Source organism: Macrosteles quadrilineatus, unplaced genomic scaffold (genome assembly GCF_028750875.1).
Source record: "Macrosteles quadrilineatus isolate MER2022 unplaced genomic scaffold, UCM_ALF_1.0 Scaffold_1__1_contigs__length_201487025, whole genome shotgun sequence".
In the NCBI taxonomy this organism is placed as follows: domain Eukaryota; kingdom Metazoa; phylum Arthropoda; class Insecta; order Hemiptera; family Cicadellidae; genus Macrosteles; species Macrosteles quadrilineatus.
In genome coordinates, this window is record NW_026542594.1 from 41,520,134 (window position 1) to 41,536,060 (window position 15,927).

General features: G+C 31.9%; 1 protein-coding gene across 1 annotated transcript in view; it reads left to right on the plus strand.

The window, feature by feature from the left end:
* The window catches only part of LOC128982823 (40S ribosomal protein S21), a 59,290-nt gene extending 50,560 nt beyond the window's left edge, over window positions 1–8,730 (plus strand). The window contains exon 5 of the mRNA XM_054401840.1: window positions 8,655–8,730. Coding sequence (XP_054257815.1) covers window positions 8,655–8,664 — 10 coding nt within the window. The 3' untranslated portion in view covers window positions 8,665–8,730. The remainder of the gene's footprint in view (window positions 1–8,654) is intronic.
* The last annotated feature ends 7,197 nt before the right edge of the window (window positions 8,731–15,927 follow it).

The following is a 15,927-nucleotide window of genomic DNA, read 5'->3' on the forward strand; positions in this document are numbered from 1 at the left end:
TGCCGAGGATGCAGATACTACTATTGTCATGCAAGCCATCTAACTAGTTCAGCAGTCAGAACGTGTTATAATCGTGGGGGGAAGATATTGACCTCCGTGTGCTCTTAACTGAATTTGTTCCCAAATCAGCCACTATTTATATACCTCTTCACCTCTTGAAACCCGGGGAAAGGGAAGTCCAGCAATACGTTTTATTCCCCAGTGAAATTCAAATATTCTTCGACCTTTAAAAGCAATATCTTGTTTCTACGTGCATTTGGTGGCTGAAATTGCTTACTGATGGGGGCTGGAAGTCATCTAAGCATGGGATACTTCCAAATCCCAACAAATGTTGAAGCTGCACCACCAGATCTTCTTAACAATATCTCATGTAAGTGTGCAAAAGGGTGTAAAAGTGGTTGCACTTATCGGAAGAACGGAGTCAAATGTACGATGCATGTTTTTTAAAGTTCTCTGTTCCAGCGCTGTGATTGGCATTTTGTAGAGCTTAAACAAATAAATAATTTATTTGTATATTGAAGCATTGTTGTATGCCCAACGGTTACAGGGATAATTAAAAAAAAAATTTAAATTTAAATTCCCATGTTATTCTTATGGAGAATAAATAAACTGTTGAAGTTTGCTTGTTTAAGAAAATATTTGAACAACATTTGGAAATTTTGTTTATTTAATACTAAGCTATCTACATTGCAATAAAAAACACATCTCAATATCTTCCCTGTAGCAGCAAACCTAAGGACTCACTAAAATTAATGTTAATTAAATAGGAATTAAATCTGACAATTTTTAGGGGATAATTTTAGTATAAATCCAGCCAGGTAAATGGAAAATCATTTAGTCTGCAGGTTTGCTGCGTCGAGGGTATTTGTAATTCGTTTTAATTACTTTGTAAATAATAATGTACTTGGAATCCATCTTCTAGAAGAAATATAAATGTTAAATATGCAATGTTCAATAATTTTAAATAAAATAACTTTATTTAAATTACTATAAATAGCTTAATATTGGTTCGATATTCATCACCATATACTCAATAGATGCGGAATTTTATGCTCTACAATTCCTTTATTATGTGTTTTTCTGTAGGCTGGACGGTTCTTTGACGATTTAGTAAAAACTAGAAAATAACCCTAAATTTCAAGGTTTTTGTGGTCCCAGGTCAGAAGCTCACCTGGAAAAATGGGACAAACTTTAAGTCCTTTTACTTCTATACAAAACGAAACGATTAAAACGATTTCCAGCTTTCCGAGAATTATTTCCAGGCACAGCCAATTTTTTAACTAATTTTACTGGCCTATCATACTTAATAAGATACGTTGATTCACAATGTATGCATCAATATTTACGTAACAGACAATTTACATTATTTTTTGCTTTTTGGAAATGCTTCATTACTATACTATGTAATTTGCATTATTTTTTGCCAATGAAGCTGCATGTCATATAAATTAGGAGGCCAATAACAGTTCAAGAATAAAAGCCAACATTACTTCAAGTTTATTCCACTACACCTAACATTCCGTATAAAGATTATATTGACAACTTTATGTAATTGATAAGGCTGAGACAACTAACTGACATCCCCCATTTCTAGGAATTCCAGCTTTAACAGTAACTCCAAAACCAATTTCTCAAAACTTCAAAATTTTAAAAACGCAATAAATATTATTATTGTTTTTACGCTTATTAATCTTTAAACAATGCTAAATGCTCAAAATATGTATAATTTCACTCAATTTATCGCAGTTAGATGAATTAGTGTAAGCCTTGAAAGTAACCGTCGATTTCGACGGGTTTCACCTAGTAAAATAATATTCGTTTGAGCAAAAAAACTGGTCACATGTTGAAGGAATAAGCTTTCTTTTGAAAACTCGTGAGGTTTGATTTGTATACAGGTATAGGGGAGAGTGGGGTACATTTGAACACTTTTTAAACTTTAATTTTTTAATAGATGAATTTATGTGTTTTTAATCAAAACGTTTTTACATTTAGTTGTAACATAATGTTAGCTTTAATTTAGTTATTTTTTAAACCCTCTAAGTTAACATTTTAGTGTGCAATATCTGTTTTTACAAAGGTATGCAAATCGTTCAATGGGGTACTTTTGAACCAGAAGTGGGGTACAATTGAACACATTAATTAAATAAAATGAAAACTTTTATTTTACAGAAATTGTTATGCATGTGAGTTGATAAAAGCAGTTCTTATTTCTATTGGAACTAATTCTTCATTTAATGTTTTAGATTCACATTATTTGTAGCTAAATGTTGCAAAGTTAATAGCAAAATAATATTCGTTCGCTGCAAGTGCAGTTCTCACACTCATTGTTGGTTGAGGAAGCTTATAGTCTTAAATTATTATTATTCATTACTGTCTTGTTTAGGAAATAAATGTAATCAGTTGGGGTACATTTGAACAACATGCTTACCAGAGGAAAACATGGTGTTCAAATGTACCCCTCAGACTCCTGTTCAAATCTACCCCACTAGGCACCATCTTACAAAAAGTTAAATTATGTTTTCTTGAATTGTAATTTATCAATGTAAAATGCATAATTGTATCTAAATATGTATAAGCCATAAGGTAAATGGATCAAATTTATCTGTGATTTAGTTTTTCTGTGGAAAATTTACAAATCCCTACTGCTAAAAAAGTTTTCTTGTGGCGCTCTAAAACTTCTTTTCCCAACAACAAACTAAGAACTGATCAGAAATGGAGGGAGATAAATGCAACCTGTTGTCCTACTTTAGGGCTACATTTTACAGCTCGTCTAATGGCCTGCAAGTATAAAAATGACGGCAAATTTAAACCGTTCAAATGTGCCCCATGTTCAAATGTGCCCCACTCTCCCCTACAGTAACTGCTAGACTTCAAAAAATTTAAAACTTAATTTTTTTAAAAACTGACGACTTAAACTAAAATTATGGCTTCGACATTCCCTAGTTCTCAAAATTATTTTTCTTTCTACACAAAAATCATGAGAATCTGTTAAGTGGTTGATTCAGAATCGTTATATAAAAAACCTGTCACTTTTTAAAATATATGATACTCATAAGGTTAACATGGGGAACTGCAGAGCCACTGGGGTGGAGCCCTAAAGGAATTTTGAGATAAGAATAGGCCTATATATTAATCGGGAATGTTAGCTATCATTATGCCAAATTTCAGCCCAATCCGTCCAGTATTTAATGCGTAATTGAACTGCAAACAAACAAACACACAAACTTTCACATTTATAATATTAGTAAGATATAAATTCTACACTGCATCAATTGCTAAATAAATAAGTGTAAACAAAGAAAATTAAAAACAACAACATATAGTTTGTGTTGGTAATCAGCCGAGTCAAAAATCTATATATATAATACGCTAAGCCGATTTTTGTGAACAGAACTCCTCCCTCATTTTTGGACCGATTTTTATGATTAAAGTGTCAAAATAATTGCCCTGATCCGTAGTTTTGCAAAGTCTTTTTTGTTTTTTGATATCTTTATTAGTTTGGACAAGATCATCCATCAAAATTGGATTTTCTCCCATAAGATTAACATGGGGGAATCTAAATATTTAATTGAAAACTTTGTCTCCACTAATTTGAGAGAACGGCTGGGCGTAGAAACTTGGTAGAGGTGTCCAAAGAAAGGCCTTGGTCTGTAGATGAGTTATCAAAAGAAAAGCGAAGTAAATTCGATTAGGTCTCTGTCCCGGAAGCCTTACTGAAGCCTTATTGAAATATAACGTCCCATTACGCGCCGCGCCCCGTGAGTGCGCGTCTGAGCACTGTACACACACGCAACGCCTCGCCACCGTATTTTTCCAATATTTTGTTTTACATTACATCTCTAAACCGTTTAAGTTTTTAAATGTAATTAATTTTTTATTCATACTTCCATTAGTTGTTCGTCTTATGAGCTAATTTTTGTTGCAATACCACAAACCGCATAATTGTAGTGATTTTAAAAAAAATGTCACATTTTTTATTTATAGCTTTTATGAAAATTGAAATAGCTCATGAAGTTAAGGGGCATTAAACAATGGTTTTTGTAATTTTTGGTGTCTCAGTCTACTTCCGTTCTTGAGTTTAACGTTAAAAGGAGAGTACACTTTAAAGCACTATATCTCACTTAATAAATGGGGGAAAAATTTTTAAAAACCATTTTTTCCATTCTTATTAATAGCTTAATGAATTGGTAAGAAAAAAAAAATTAAAATAAAATATTTTTAAAAATGGGCCGAACACCCTTAAGGCCAAAATTATGAAAATCGGTCTGGTAGAAGAGCTAACCCGACTCGGAAAAGAAAAAACAATTATTTTTATAGATGGCAATAATTTATTTACCAGTATTATGCATACTGGTAAGTCATACGAAAAATGAGTTAATAATTTAACAGCTTATTGTTATATTGTTATTTAATTGATTTTCTTTGATTAAATATTATTGTTAACAATTTGCATTTGTGTTTAAAGATTGTTTCTTATGTTAAGTGTGTTATTCTAATGTTATGAGCTTAATCTGTACCAAATATTAGTGAGCAAAGTAGTGTATGGATTTCATAACCATTATTTTACTAGAGACCGTTGTATTTAACCACAATAGGCTCTGTTGCTGCTAGTCTATTAAATAAATAACATTATTTTTAACGAAACGAGTACCAAGGTTTGCTGCTACAAGGAAACTAATTAAGTGTGCTTTTTAGTAAAATATTAATTGTTTAGTATAAAATAAATAAATCTGCCAAGTTTTATCAAAATATATCCATAAACAAGGAAACTTCAACTTTTTACCATATTCTTTATAAGAACTAGCTGTTGTACCCGTGCTTTGAAACGGGAAGAGGACACAAAATAGAAACATTTTAATCTTTACATCTGTTGCATGTAATAGTTACACATCTGCCAACGCTTTTAGAAACAAAATTCAACTTTTATGGCTTTAATAACGTTTTAACAGCACGTTTTAATAGCGTTTTAATGGCGTTTTAACGTTTAAGTTATGACTTTTAATTCTGGTAAGTAGTAGATACCACCATTTCATCTCCCTTATTTACATATATTTTTATTTATTATTGACATTTTAAATTTCAATTTTGATGTAACTACTAATTATTAACTTTAAATGATTTTTTAAAATTTCACTCTTCTTTATATTAAATCACAAAAATTCTTCCGTTTCAGTTTCTTCACTCACAATAAATCATTAGCAAAACTAAGTCAGCTGTTATAAACTTTAGAAATATTGCTATTATGGCTTGTAATATATGCCTTATCAATACAGTCTTTTGAAATATTAAAGAAACTATATCTATAAGTACTATAAAAAATTTGAAACAAATAATTTAGCATTAAAGACAGCAGACAAAACTAATATGATTATCAAAGCATCAAGGACTAAAAAATGTAATAGCAAATACAGTATATGTTCCATTGCATCTCTGATTCTACTATACAAAAATATCAACAAACAACTTAATATACAAACAAGTTCTTTTAATCAGTTCCATCATCCAATGGCTTTACATTTTCACACTTACCATTAAGTAAACATAGTAACAGCTATTTCATTGATTTTAGAAACAAAAGAACACTGTGTAGGCTACTGCTTAGTTTTATGACATTTTCCTTGGTTTAATTTAATCAGTGGTGTGGCAAAACACAAATATTAAATTTATCAAATAAAGTAAATGTGAACTGAAAGCTATGTTTATTACCATTTGATAATTAATTATAGTTACACATATACAACAGATTTTTAATAACAAAAATCAACGACGTACAATTTAGTTATTGATGATATTCTTTAGTTTAATTTATGCATAGGTTTAGCAAAACACAATAACTTAATTTACCTAAATATACATATAAAAAAACAATGTGATGTGCAAGTTATGTTAAGTTAATCTAACACATGTTAAGCAGTTAGAATTTATTTAAAGTAGCCTCCAAATTCATTGTAATTTTCATACTGTTTCCATGAAATCATATTAATAACATTACTGTATTTTCATAACTTAGACGTTTAAAAAAAATCCAAAGCAGAGCCGGAGTTGATAACGGGAGTTGATACAGCAACGCTTATAGAATCTTTTTTTTATATAATCATTGACATAGTTTTAGAATAAATAATCCATGATAAAAGGTTAAATTAAAATAAACCTACCTCATAGTTATAGAAAATATTATACAGTAGAGTCCCGCAAACTCGGCACTCGATAACCCGGCAGTCTGGATAACTCGGCCATCATCTGGCTCAGAAAATTGGTGATTTTTTGAGTCCGAACATGGAACTCAACCCAGCACAAGTCAAATCATTCTCAGCTCGTACAAATGATTTGTTTTACTATATCTGATGACTTAATACTGACTTGTAATATAAATATAAATAAAAGAGGTAGTTAATTAGCTTACCAATTGTATTGTTCTTATTTTTAACCCTAGTTCCCGATAACCCGGCATTTCACAAACTCGGCACCCTTCCAGTCCACATTACGCCGAGTTTGCGGGACTCTACTGTATTTAATTTCTCTGTATCAGCTCTCTGAAATTGTGAAATATGCAGTTAAGCAGTTCTTCTTGTTTACATTTAAATGTCAAAGCAAATGTAAACAAACATTGTTAGTGTTCTCATCGCAGCCATGGAGACCAATCAATATTTACTTTTAAAATCTTCACCTCAGAACTTTTAAAGCCAAAGGGGCAAAGCCTACGGTCAGTATCGAAATGTGAAGAGTCCTATAATGGGACTTGGTATGGTAACTATATTTTTGTAAAATTTTAGCCCAGTTTGTTCAGTAGTTTTTGCACCTATTAGTAACACACATACAGACAGACACCATTAGATTTTTATATAATAGTATAGATAACATGGGGATTTTAAATTTCCAATTTTTTGAATTTTCCCCGTTACCAATAATCGTACAAAAACCCTTTGATATACTTAACTATTTGTTTTTTTTTAAAAGGTCTAGAGAGAAATTGGAAAATTTTACGTTTTAAGGGTCAAAAATGAAAAAAAAAACACATTTTAAAAGTATAAAATAACTTATAAATAAAAAAACTTTTCAAATGCCACGTTTTTAAACGCACCTTTTTTCGCCCATAGTGCATCACTGTTAACAGTATATTTTAAATTCAACCATTATGTTCTTTTCCAGCATGAAATGTTCTATAATTTGATACCAAGCCAGATTTTTTAACAATAATTTAAAATTTTACACTTTTTTTAAATGGCGGCCAAAAAACCGTATTTTGCGTAACAGTACAAATGTATACTATAAGTATGTTTTTTATAAGTGTATTACCTACCATTTCTAACTGGAATAATTGTTGCAATTAGTTCCACCTCAAACACTATTTCTACTGCACTATATCCAGTGATATGTTAGCTACCTGCTAAGCCTGCTAGGAGTCTAGAAAAAATCTTAAACGTATGCATAAATTGATAATTTATATGCACAGAAAATTAAAGGTCTTTGTTAGTAATATACAATGTCGCAAACCCAAACTCAAATGGACTGTAACTGAGTCAAACATGGCAGCCATTCAAAGATTACTTTGATTTGCCTCTTTGAATGGTTGCCATTTTTGACTCAGTATTTCTTCTGAACTCAAATTTGCAGCATTTTATTGTCTAACAAAGACCTTTGCTTTGATGTGAATATCAACCTATGCTTATGTTTATGTTTTTTTTCCGACTTCTAGCGGGCAGTGTTACCCCTGCTACGAGGTAGTATATAATTGAATTACAAAAATCTTTTTGGTGCTCACTTAATGATATGCTCGGTTTGGCTCAAAAATCTGAATGAAGTATTTCATATAAAAAATACCCTCAATTTCGGAAAAATCCAACTATCCGAATTTTGACTTCTTGAACGAGGTCCCATTTGATTCAGGTAATCAGAGTTACTGTATTGGAAAAATGATTTTTGTTTTTTTAAGTGCAAGAAACATATATTTTTTTTTACATAATATTTACTCTGCACCTGATTGATACTAAGTCACCTGACATGAAAGTCTCCTTGCAATCAGGGGACATCTTGATCTTTGAACATTATTGCCACCAGGTCTGATTTACGAATGATATGATAGGTTACGTACCTTTTTATTCCGTCTCCAGTCCTTAATATAGGTCAAGAGTGACTAGTTTCGGTTTGGGGAGTGACTAGTAACGGGACAAAAGTCTTCGTTATAGGACTTCTCTCGGATTTATGGACCAATCAATTTGATGACATGGGTCATTTTTTACCCGAATCTAGTCACCCTTTACTATATTAAGGACTGGAGGCGGAATAAAAAGGTACGTAACCTATCATATCATTCTTGATCTTTGCCCGCAATCATTGCAAATAATTAATTTAAAAATAAAAGTTCATTTTTTGTTCTGAAAATTGTTTTAGTGGAAAACGCTGTGGCCCCCTTTTGCAGTGATTTTGCCAAAATCTGGCACTGACTGCCATATATGATTTTTATGGGGGAGAGGGGGGCCCGAAATGTTGTTTGCTTTCAAATAAAAAAAATGTTTAAAACTGGCCCTGATATTATTGTTTCAAAATCAAAATTTTATTGGGCCATTCAACATTTTATAGTTCGATAAAAGGTAAGTAAATGTTTAAATATTAACTGTAGCTCATATTTATTCATTTTTTTTTTTCTTTTTCAGGAACTTTTGAGGAGAAAATCTGCAGTTTCTTCATCAGTGGTTCTTTGTTTTGAATAAATAATTTTACCATCTGTAATTGATATTAATTTTCTTACCTTAAACAATCCTTAAATCACTTACCATTATGTACCTATTTAGAATACCAATACTTTAAGAAGAGTTTTATTTAATTTTGTTATTGCTAAATATCAGAGATTGGTCTAAAACTTAGCCTATATTTCCTATCTTCTACCAACTTCTTGATACAAAGCATAGAGCTCTATAATTGAATATTAGTGTTTTTCCATGAAACCATTGTTTGTGAATCTTCAAATTTATTGCAGAATCTATATTCTATATACTTATTTAATACGCAAGCAGGTTTTTTGTGACAATTACTCCTCCGAAACTACTGAACCGATTGACATGTTTTTGGTGTCATTGGAAAGAGAGTAACGTGAAGTTGCGCAGGAAACTTTCTTTTTGGGAAAATAATTAGAGAGTGAGGCCCTGGGGCCCTTTAAAGTTTCGTATTTCTCCATAAGATTAACATGGGAAACAAAAATTATTATGAAACTCCAGCTGTTGTCAGAAATTAAAAGTGAGAAGAACATATGTTAATTGTAAACAGTCAATGAGTTCGCTAATTTACCAGTTTGCTCCAAACATTTACTGACTTGGTTGAAATGAAATAGTTACTATTTGAATTTGGGTTGACTGTAAATATTACAATGGAAAAAATCGAGAAAGCCTGGATAAATTGATATACGAAAAAGAAAATTATGGATCATAGGAAAGTCATAGAACACCACCAAGGAAAAGAAATAGAAATAATGTTTTTTTTTTTAATTTATAATCGTTATTATGGACAACCTAATGCGGCTATTGTAGTGTTATCGCAAGTTAAATTAAAATATAGTTTTAATAAGACAAATACTTTATTAGGTAGCTTTTTTTACAATAAACCAGATTCAGAATGTTTACCAACAAAAACTAAACAAATAATATTCTAACACCATATGTTTTTAAACACATATGAATAACAACACATCTCCCCTTTAAAGATCGAACCTCCGGGTAGGTTTGAATTGTCTTGTTGATCTTCTTAGATTCGCTAAAGGATTTGTCTGCGATGGTTCTGATCTTCTCAGGTTTTCCAGGTTTTCTGAGGGACTGGTCTGCAGTGCTGGTTGATCAGAAGGCATAGTAGTGCTAAATCTTTGCAGTGATCTTCTGTTCCTCCGCAAACAACCATCTTGCGTTTGAATTATATAGGATCGAGGTGCAGGATGTTTGTTTAATATAGTTCCTTCTTGATTCCTGTCCTTTATATGGACTTAAGCTCCATCAGGTAGAGTAGGCAATTCTGTGGCTCTATGTCTTTTGTCAAAATAAATCTTTTGACGATCAATTCTTGCTTCTTCCTTTTCCCTTAACTTTTCAGTGTCTACCAGATAGGGTATTAGTTGATCAGACATTATCGGAACATGAGTGCGGATCCTTCTCCCGAAAAGTAATTCCGCTGGACTTCCCATTTTCCAGAGGGGTTGCTCTTAACATCAGTAGCATTTTGTAGGGATCATCACTTTTTTCTAAGTGGAACCATAGATAAAACATACTCCCTTAGTAGATTAGTTCATCCTAATGGAACAGCTGAAGCCAATTTTATTGTTAGTTCTGTACGTCCAACTATAGAGGTTATGTTTTGTTTACAATTTGTTTCTTGTTATTGCAGTCATTTAAAACCTCGTTTAACCTAATAAAACGATATAATCATAAACAATAACTGGTCTCCTAGTTATATAACCAAATAGTAAAGCACAAATCATGAAAATAACCCTAAAATAATAGAAACAAAATGTTGTCTACACTAGCGATCAGTGTGGACGTACATGAACTAGATGCAAAAAACAAGCTTCAAAATTTACAATGGGATGAGGAGTCTACTTGTGTTGCTTAGTCTATGGTGGAACTTAAAGTTTTTTACTTGCGCTTCTATGAAGCCGTTGCTTTGTGGAAATTTTGGGCTTGATGTAATCAATTTAAATCCATAATCACGACCAAGTTGTTTGAATTGACAGCAGTCAAATTGAGAACCACAGTCTGCTCTCACTGTCTCAGGGGGATCATCTCATAAACTCCAAGGTTTCATAACTCCAAGTGATCATAACTCCAAAGTTTCATAAGTCCAAGAGATCATAACTCCAAATTATATTTAATCCAAAGTTTCACAACTACAAGTACCCGAAAAGGGATAATTTCATTACTCCAAGAAAAATATAAGTGCAAGTGATCATAACTCCAAAGTTTCATAAGTCCAAGTGATCATAACTCCAAAGTTTCATAAGTCCAAGTAAAAATTAAACCAGAGTCTCATAACTCCAAAAGTTGAGTGGAGTCTCATATCTCCAAGTGGAATGTGTAGTACAGTCAGCGCCACAAGTTCCTGCGCTGTCCGCTCCGCTGTAATACTGTCAGCAGCCTTTGCCGCATCATTGTATCTATATACCTACCGTCGCCTGTCAAACGATTATGTAATTTTGTTATATACTTACAGATTAATTAATTGCTATACTTCTTACTTCTATGCTAAAGGTACTTTAACCTTTAACTACTCGCGCGGGTTTTACTAACGTATGTACTCACGTGGGGTGTTTTTGACACCCCGTTATTACATATTTGTTATAATTGTATTAACACTAATAATTGGTAAATAACATTTTTTGTTGTTATTTAAGTTTATTTTACTGTATACTGTTTCCAATATGAAAGAGTTATTTATTTGTAAGTTATACAATGTAAATAATATATTTCTTTTACCAACTGCAATTTGTGTGTGTATTTGGTCAAGTTTTGCATATAAACCATTTGTTGTATTAAAAAATATGTATTTTGTCATTGAACTGTTTGATATTGAATAACTAGCATATGTACTACCCGGAAAATATATAATTTTTAAAAGATTATATTATGTCTGTGAATGGTAAAGGTATTATTTTTCCCTAAAATGTACTACTAAAAAACAGTTTTTAGAGGGGGGGGGATCGTAATACACACAAGTTTTGTGCAAACAAATTTATTTATATGTCAAAAACACTTGTTTGTTATCGAAATAAATGTAAATAAAAAATGTCCTTTCATTACTTTTAGAGTCTTTCGCAAAAAGAAAAACATTACCTTATACAGGAACTTGTACTTTTTACGAAACCTTAACACTCACGTGGGGAGTTGAAAACACCCTATACTTTGTAATACACATGTATTACCAAGTGAACACTAGAGATCGCACGGGGACTTTGGATGAGAAACGTTCCTGTGTTTCACAGTTTTAACTTTACATTTCAGGTAATTTACACTAGGTGTACAATGCAGTTGTCTGCTTGCAATATTGAGCAGATAGCAGACATAATAATCAAATAATTTTCTAAAGTCAATGTTACACATGTTTCTCGTAAATGAAATGTATACTTGCAGTATCCAATCTCATTAGTATATATTTTGTTTCAAATGAATGAAATGTATAATTTCGTTATTCAAAGTCAATTACAAGTCTGGTTCAATTAAATGTATTGTCTACTTCAAAGTATATATGTTTCATCTGGTTCTCATAAATTAAATGTCTATTTGCAGTAGCTGTATCCTAAATCAATAGTACACCAGCTTCACAAAAATGAGAAATTTACTTGCAGTATCCAATGTCAATGGTCCATTTGGTTCACATAAATAAGATGCCTATTTGCAGCATTCAAAGTCAATGATACGTCGGGTTCACTTAAACGAATTGTTTACTTGAAGTATACAAACTCAATGGTACATATCGTTCACATAAATAAATTGTCTACTTGCAGGATCCAAAGAAATGGTTAATTTGATTCCAATAAACGGAGTGCCGATTCGCAGTATATTAAGTCAATGTTACGTCTGGTTCACGTCAATGGAATGTCTACTTGCAGCATCTAAACTCAGTGGTATCTTCGGTTCATATTAATGGAAGTCCTAATTATTGCAGTACCTATTCAAAGTCTGCATTATTTAATTGTAAGTCTAGTTCACTGAAATGGAAAGCCTACTTGGAATTGCAAGTTAAATGGAAATATAACTCAATGGTAGGCTTATATTTGGTTCAAATGTAATGGATATTTAGATTATTTAAAGTCAAAGGTGTTTCAGCCTTATTCCGGCGACCACAATTATTGGTTGTTTTCATTTTGTAGTAAATTATGCTCAATGATATTAATCTTATTGTTCTTCCCTTTTTCTGTGTCCTATACGGTAATGTACTTTTTAAATGATTCTTTGACTAACATATGTGGCGACTCTTGTTTACATTTTTAGTGTTATCTCGCAAATAAAGTCATAGCAACCAATGAACCCATAAGGCCCATGTTAAATTTCCAAAAAAATAAATTCACGTAGGGAAAAGCCCTGTGGTCCAATTTGTACCATTTAAGATTTATACATTCCCATGGTTGGTTACTATAATCGTGCTAAATTTCGTGTAGATCGCTTCAGCCGTTCAAGAGGTATTTGTAAAACAAAAAGAGGAGAGTAGTATAAGAGCTTCGCTTTGCGCCGTTCAATTACTAATGGTTGTTAATCCTCTATATATCGAAAACGGCTAAAATACGATTTCCTTCCAGTTTGATAGGATCTATATAATTAATACGCGAACACGAAGTTTGTCGGTTGAACTCATCTGCCGTTTCTTAACTGATATTATCCATTGACGTCTCATTGGAAAGAGCGTGTCGCGTAGATTTTCAATCTGGCCTTACAATTTTGACAACCAAACACAACGTGATGGTGATTGGAAAAACCCCCTCTAAGGCCGAATTAAACTGGAAAGGCAAAGGCATTATAATGTTATCATAAAAATCAAGTGATTTTAAAATAATATTACTACATCCAATAAAACTTTCATTGAAGGGTTCGCATTATTCACATTATTATTCACATTCAAGGTAAACAAAAAACCATTTGAACAACATTAGGCCTTTCAATTCTGCATTTTTTAGGTAAATATAACTTACGTTATTACAGTAACTAGACAAATTAATGCCAATTAAAGCAAATAAATTTGTGACAGAGAGGTTATACAGAAAATCAGGCAGTTCTTAAGTAATGTAAACAAAATTTTATCGCTATGAAAAATTACTGAAATTTGTAAACGTACTGGTGACACTGGGTAGTACCATGCTGACTACATTATTATTGACGAAGATCAACATGAACAAAATAATGTGGCTACAAGTGGAATAAAATTGTAGAATACACTAAAAACCATATAAGATGTTGAAAAATGATCAAATATTTACAAGAAATGTTTATTATATGGAACTGTTAGGTACGTAGTCTATGAGTTGAGTCTTAAACTCGTCGGAAATTATGACTTTCATTCGTTTTCAAATAAGTTATTTGTTTTTGAATAACTACTTGACTTCTTTGCAATTGCTCGATTTCGAGCAACATGTACACTATACATTAAAACGTCACAGAGTGATTTATTTCACGATGCTAATCAATAACCATTTGACATATTTTCATGATTTTTGTGTTGCAAGAAACATTGTTACCCCTAGGACTTCCAATAACCGAGACCGTATGTTTCAGTTTGAAAGACTATGACAACATACCTTAGTGTAGCAATAACACAAATAAGGTCCTCGATATCAATGCTTCTGTTTCATTCAATAAGATGTTTTATGACATTTCTTCAATTTGAGTCATGCCTATTTATATGTTATTACTATATACATTACAAATAAAACTGTGAGCAATACTCTTACAAAACTTGTACAACCTTTTTTTGTCCGAACATAATCCTACAACATATTTCCTAGCATCAAAAACATATTTTTTCAAGTAAATAAAACAAACGCCAATTAATTGCATTGCCCAGCTCTTTCATTAAATATACAGAATTAAATTATTCAAACTGCGAAAGCATAACAGACGTAGCCCGTTGAAATCGGCCTATGGGGACCTGAGAAATTAGTCCATACCTATAATATTCAGCAAATATGCACATTCTAAGCTCAAGTTTGATGTGCAGTATGCCTATATTTTTATTTGGTAAACTGCCATAACCGTTTACATTTAATTTGATTGTATTTATATGCAATATTTATATTTTAATTTATATTTATATTTATATTAATATTTTTTTTATTATATTATATTTATATTTATAGGCCTTTCTTACTTAAATTTACATTTTTTAAACGGGCAGTTAAGAAGACGGGGCACGGAAGCCACGTCATGTTGGTAACATTGACAATTTGAAGTAAGCGGCAGGCAGGTTGCCAGTATGGATACTAAAAAAGTCCCACACGCCCCTGCTCGCCCCTCCACGCAACTCTCCATCAATTCCAGAACATGAAAGGATCCATAATGTCATATGGGTTCAAGTTATGACCAAATGTTACAGGACCACTTTTGTTAGCTGTATTGTTTTACACCTTTTAATTTTCTAACTCTTCTCTAGAGTCATTATTAAAAGAATTAATTAATATTTTCGTAATGAGCGACATTTCCTGCCTGTAGGCTAAACGAAACGTGATACGTATATCTATATAATTAATACGCGAACACGAAGTTTGTCGGTTGAACTCCTCTGTCATTTCTTAACCGATTTTATACATTGACGTATCATTGGAAAGAGCGTGTGGCGTAGATTTGCAAACTGGCCTTGAACTGGATTTGAAAAAGTCCCTTGGGCTCTACCCCAGTGGCTTTGAAGGTTCCCATGTTATCCTTATGAAGATCATAATTGTTTACATTTTGATCAGCTGTATAATTTAATTGCTGTCAATATTTAAGCTACATTTCAAGGAAAAGCGTCATACAAAAATTAGATCTGTAAAAAATAAATCATTGAAAGAACCCATTTGCAAATTATTGAAACATTAAAAGTCATAGAACGCCCCCTAGTAGAAGAAATAGAGATAATATTTTTTTAAAGAATTAACTATCGTCATTATCCTGTATAATGAAGAACACCTACAAGATTCAGTTTCCTACAAACTATGAACGAGGATGTTAGCCGAAGTGCTACAAATTTTATTAGGAAACATGGACTTAACTTTGTGATCATTGCAGAGGAAAGCCCTCTAAAGCTAAATAAATATCCAAGAGCCCCTTACCAACATTTTACTGAAGGCTTTTAATTAGTATTCATATAATGCTAAGGGAAACAAAAATCAACTGAACAACAGAAGGTCTTTAACTTTGCATTTTCTCAGGTAAATATAACTAACGTTATTGCAACTAAACAAAAAATACACCAATTGAACAA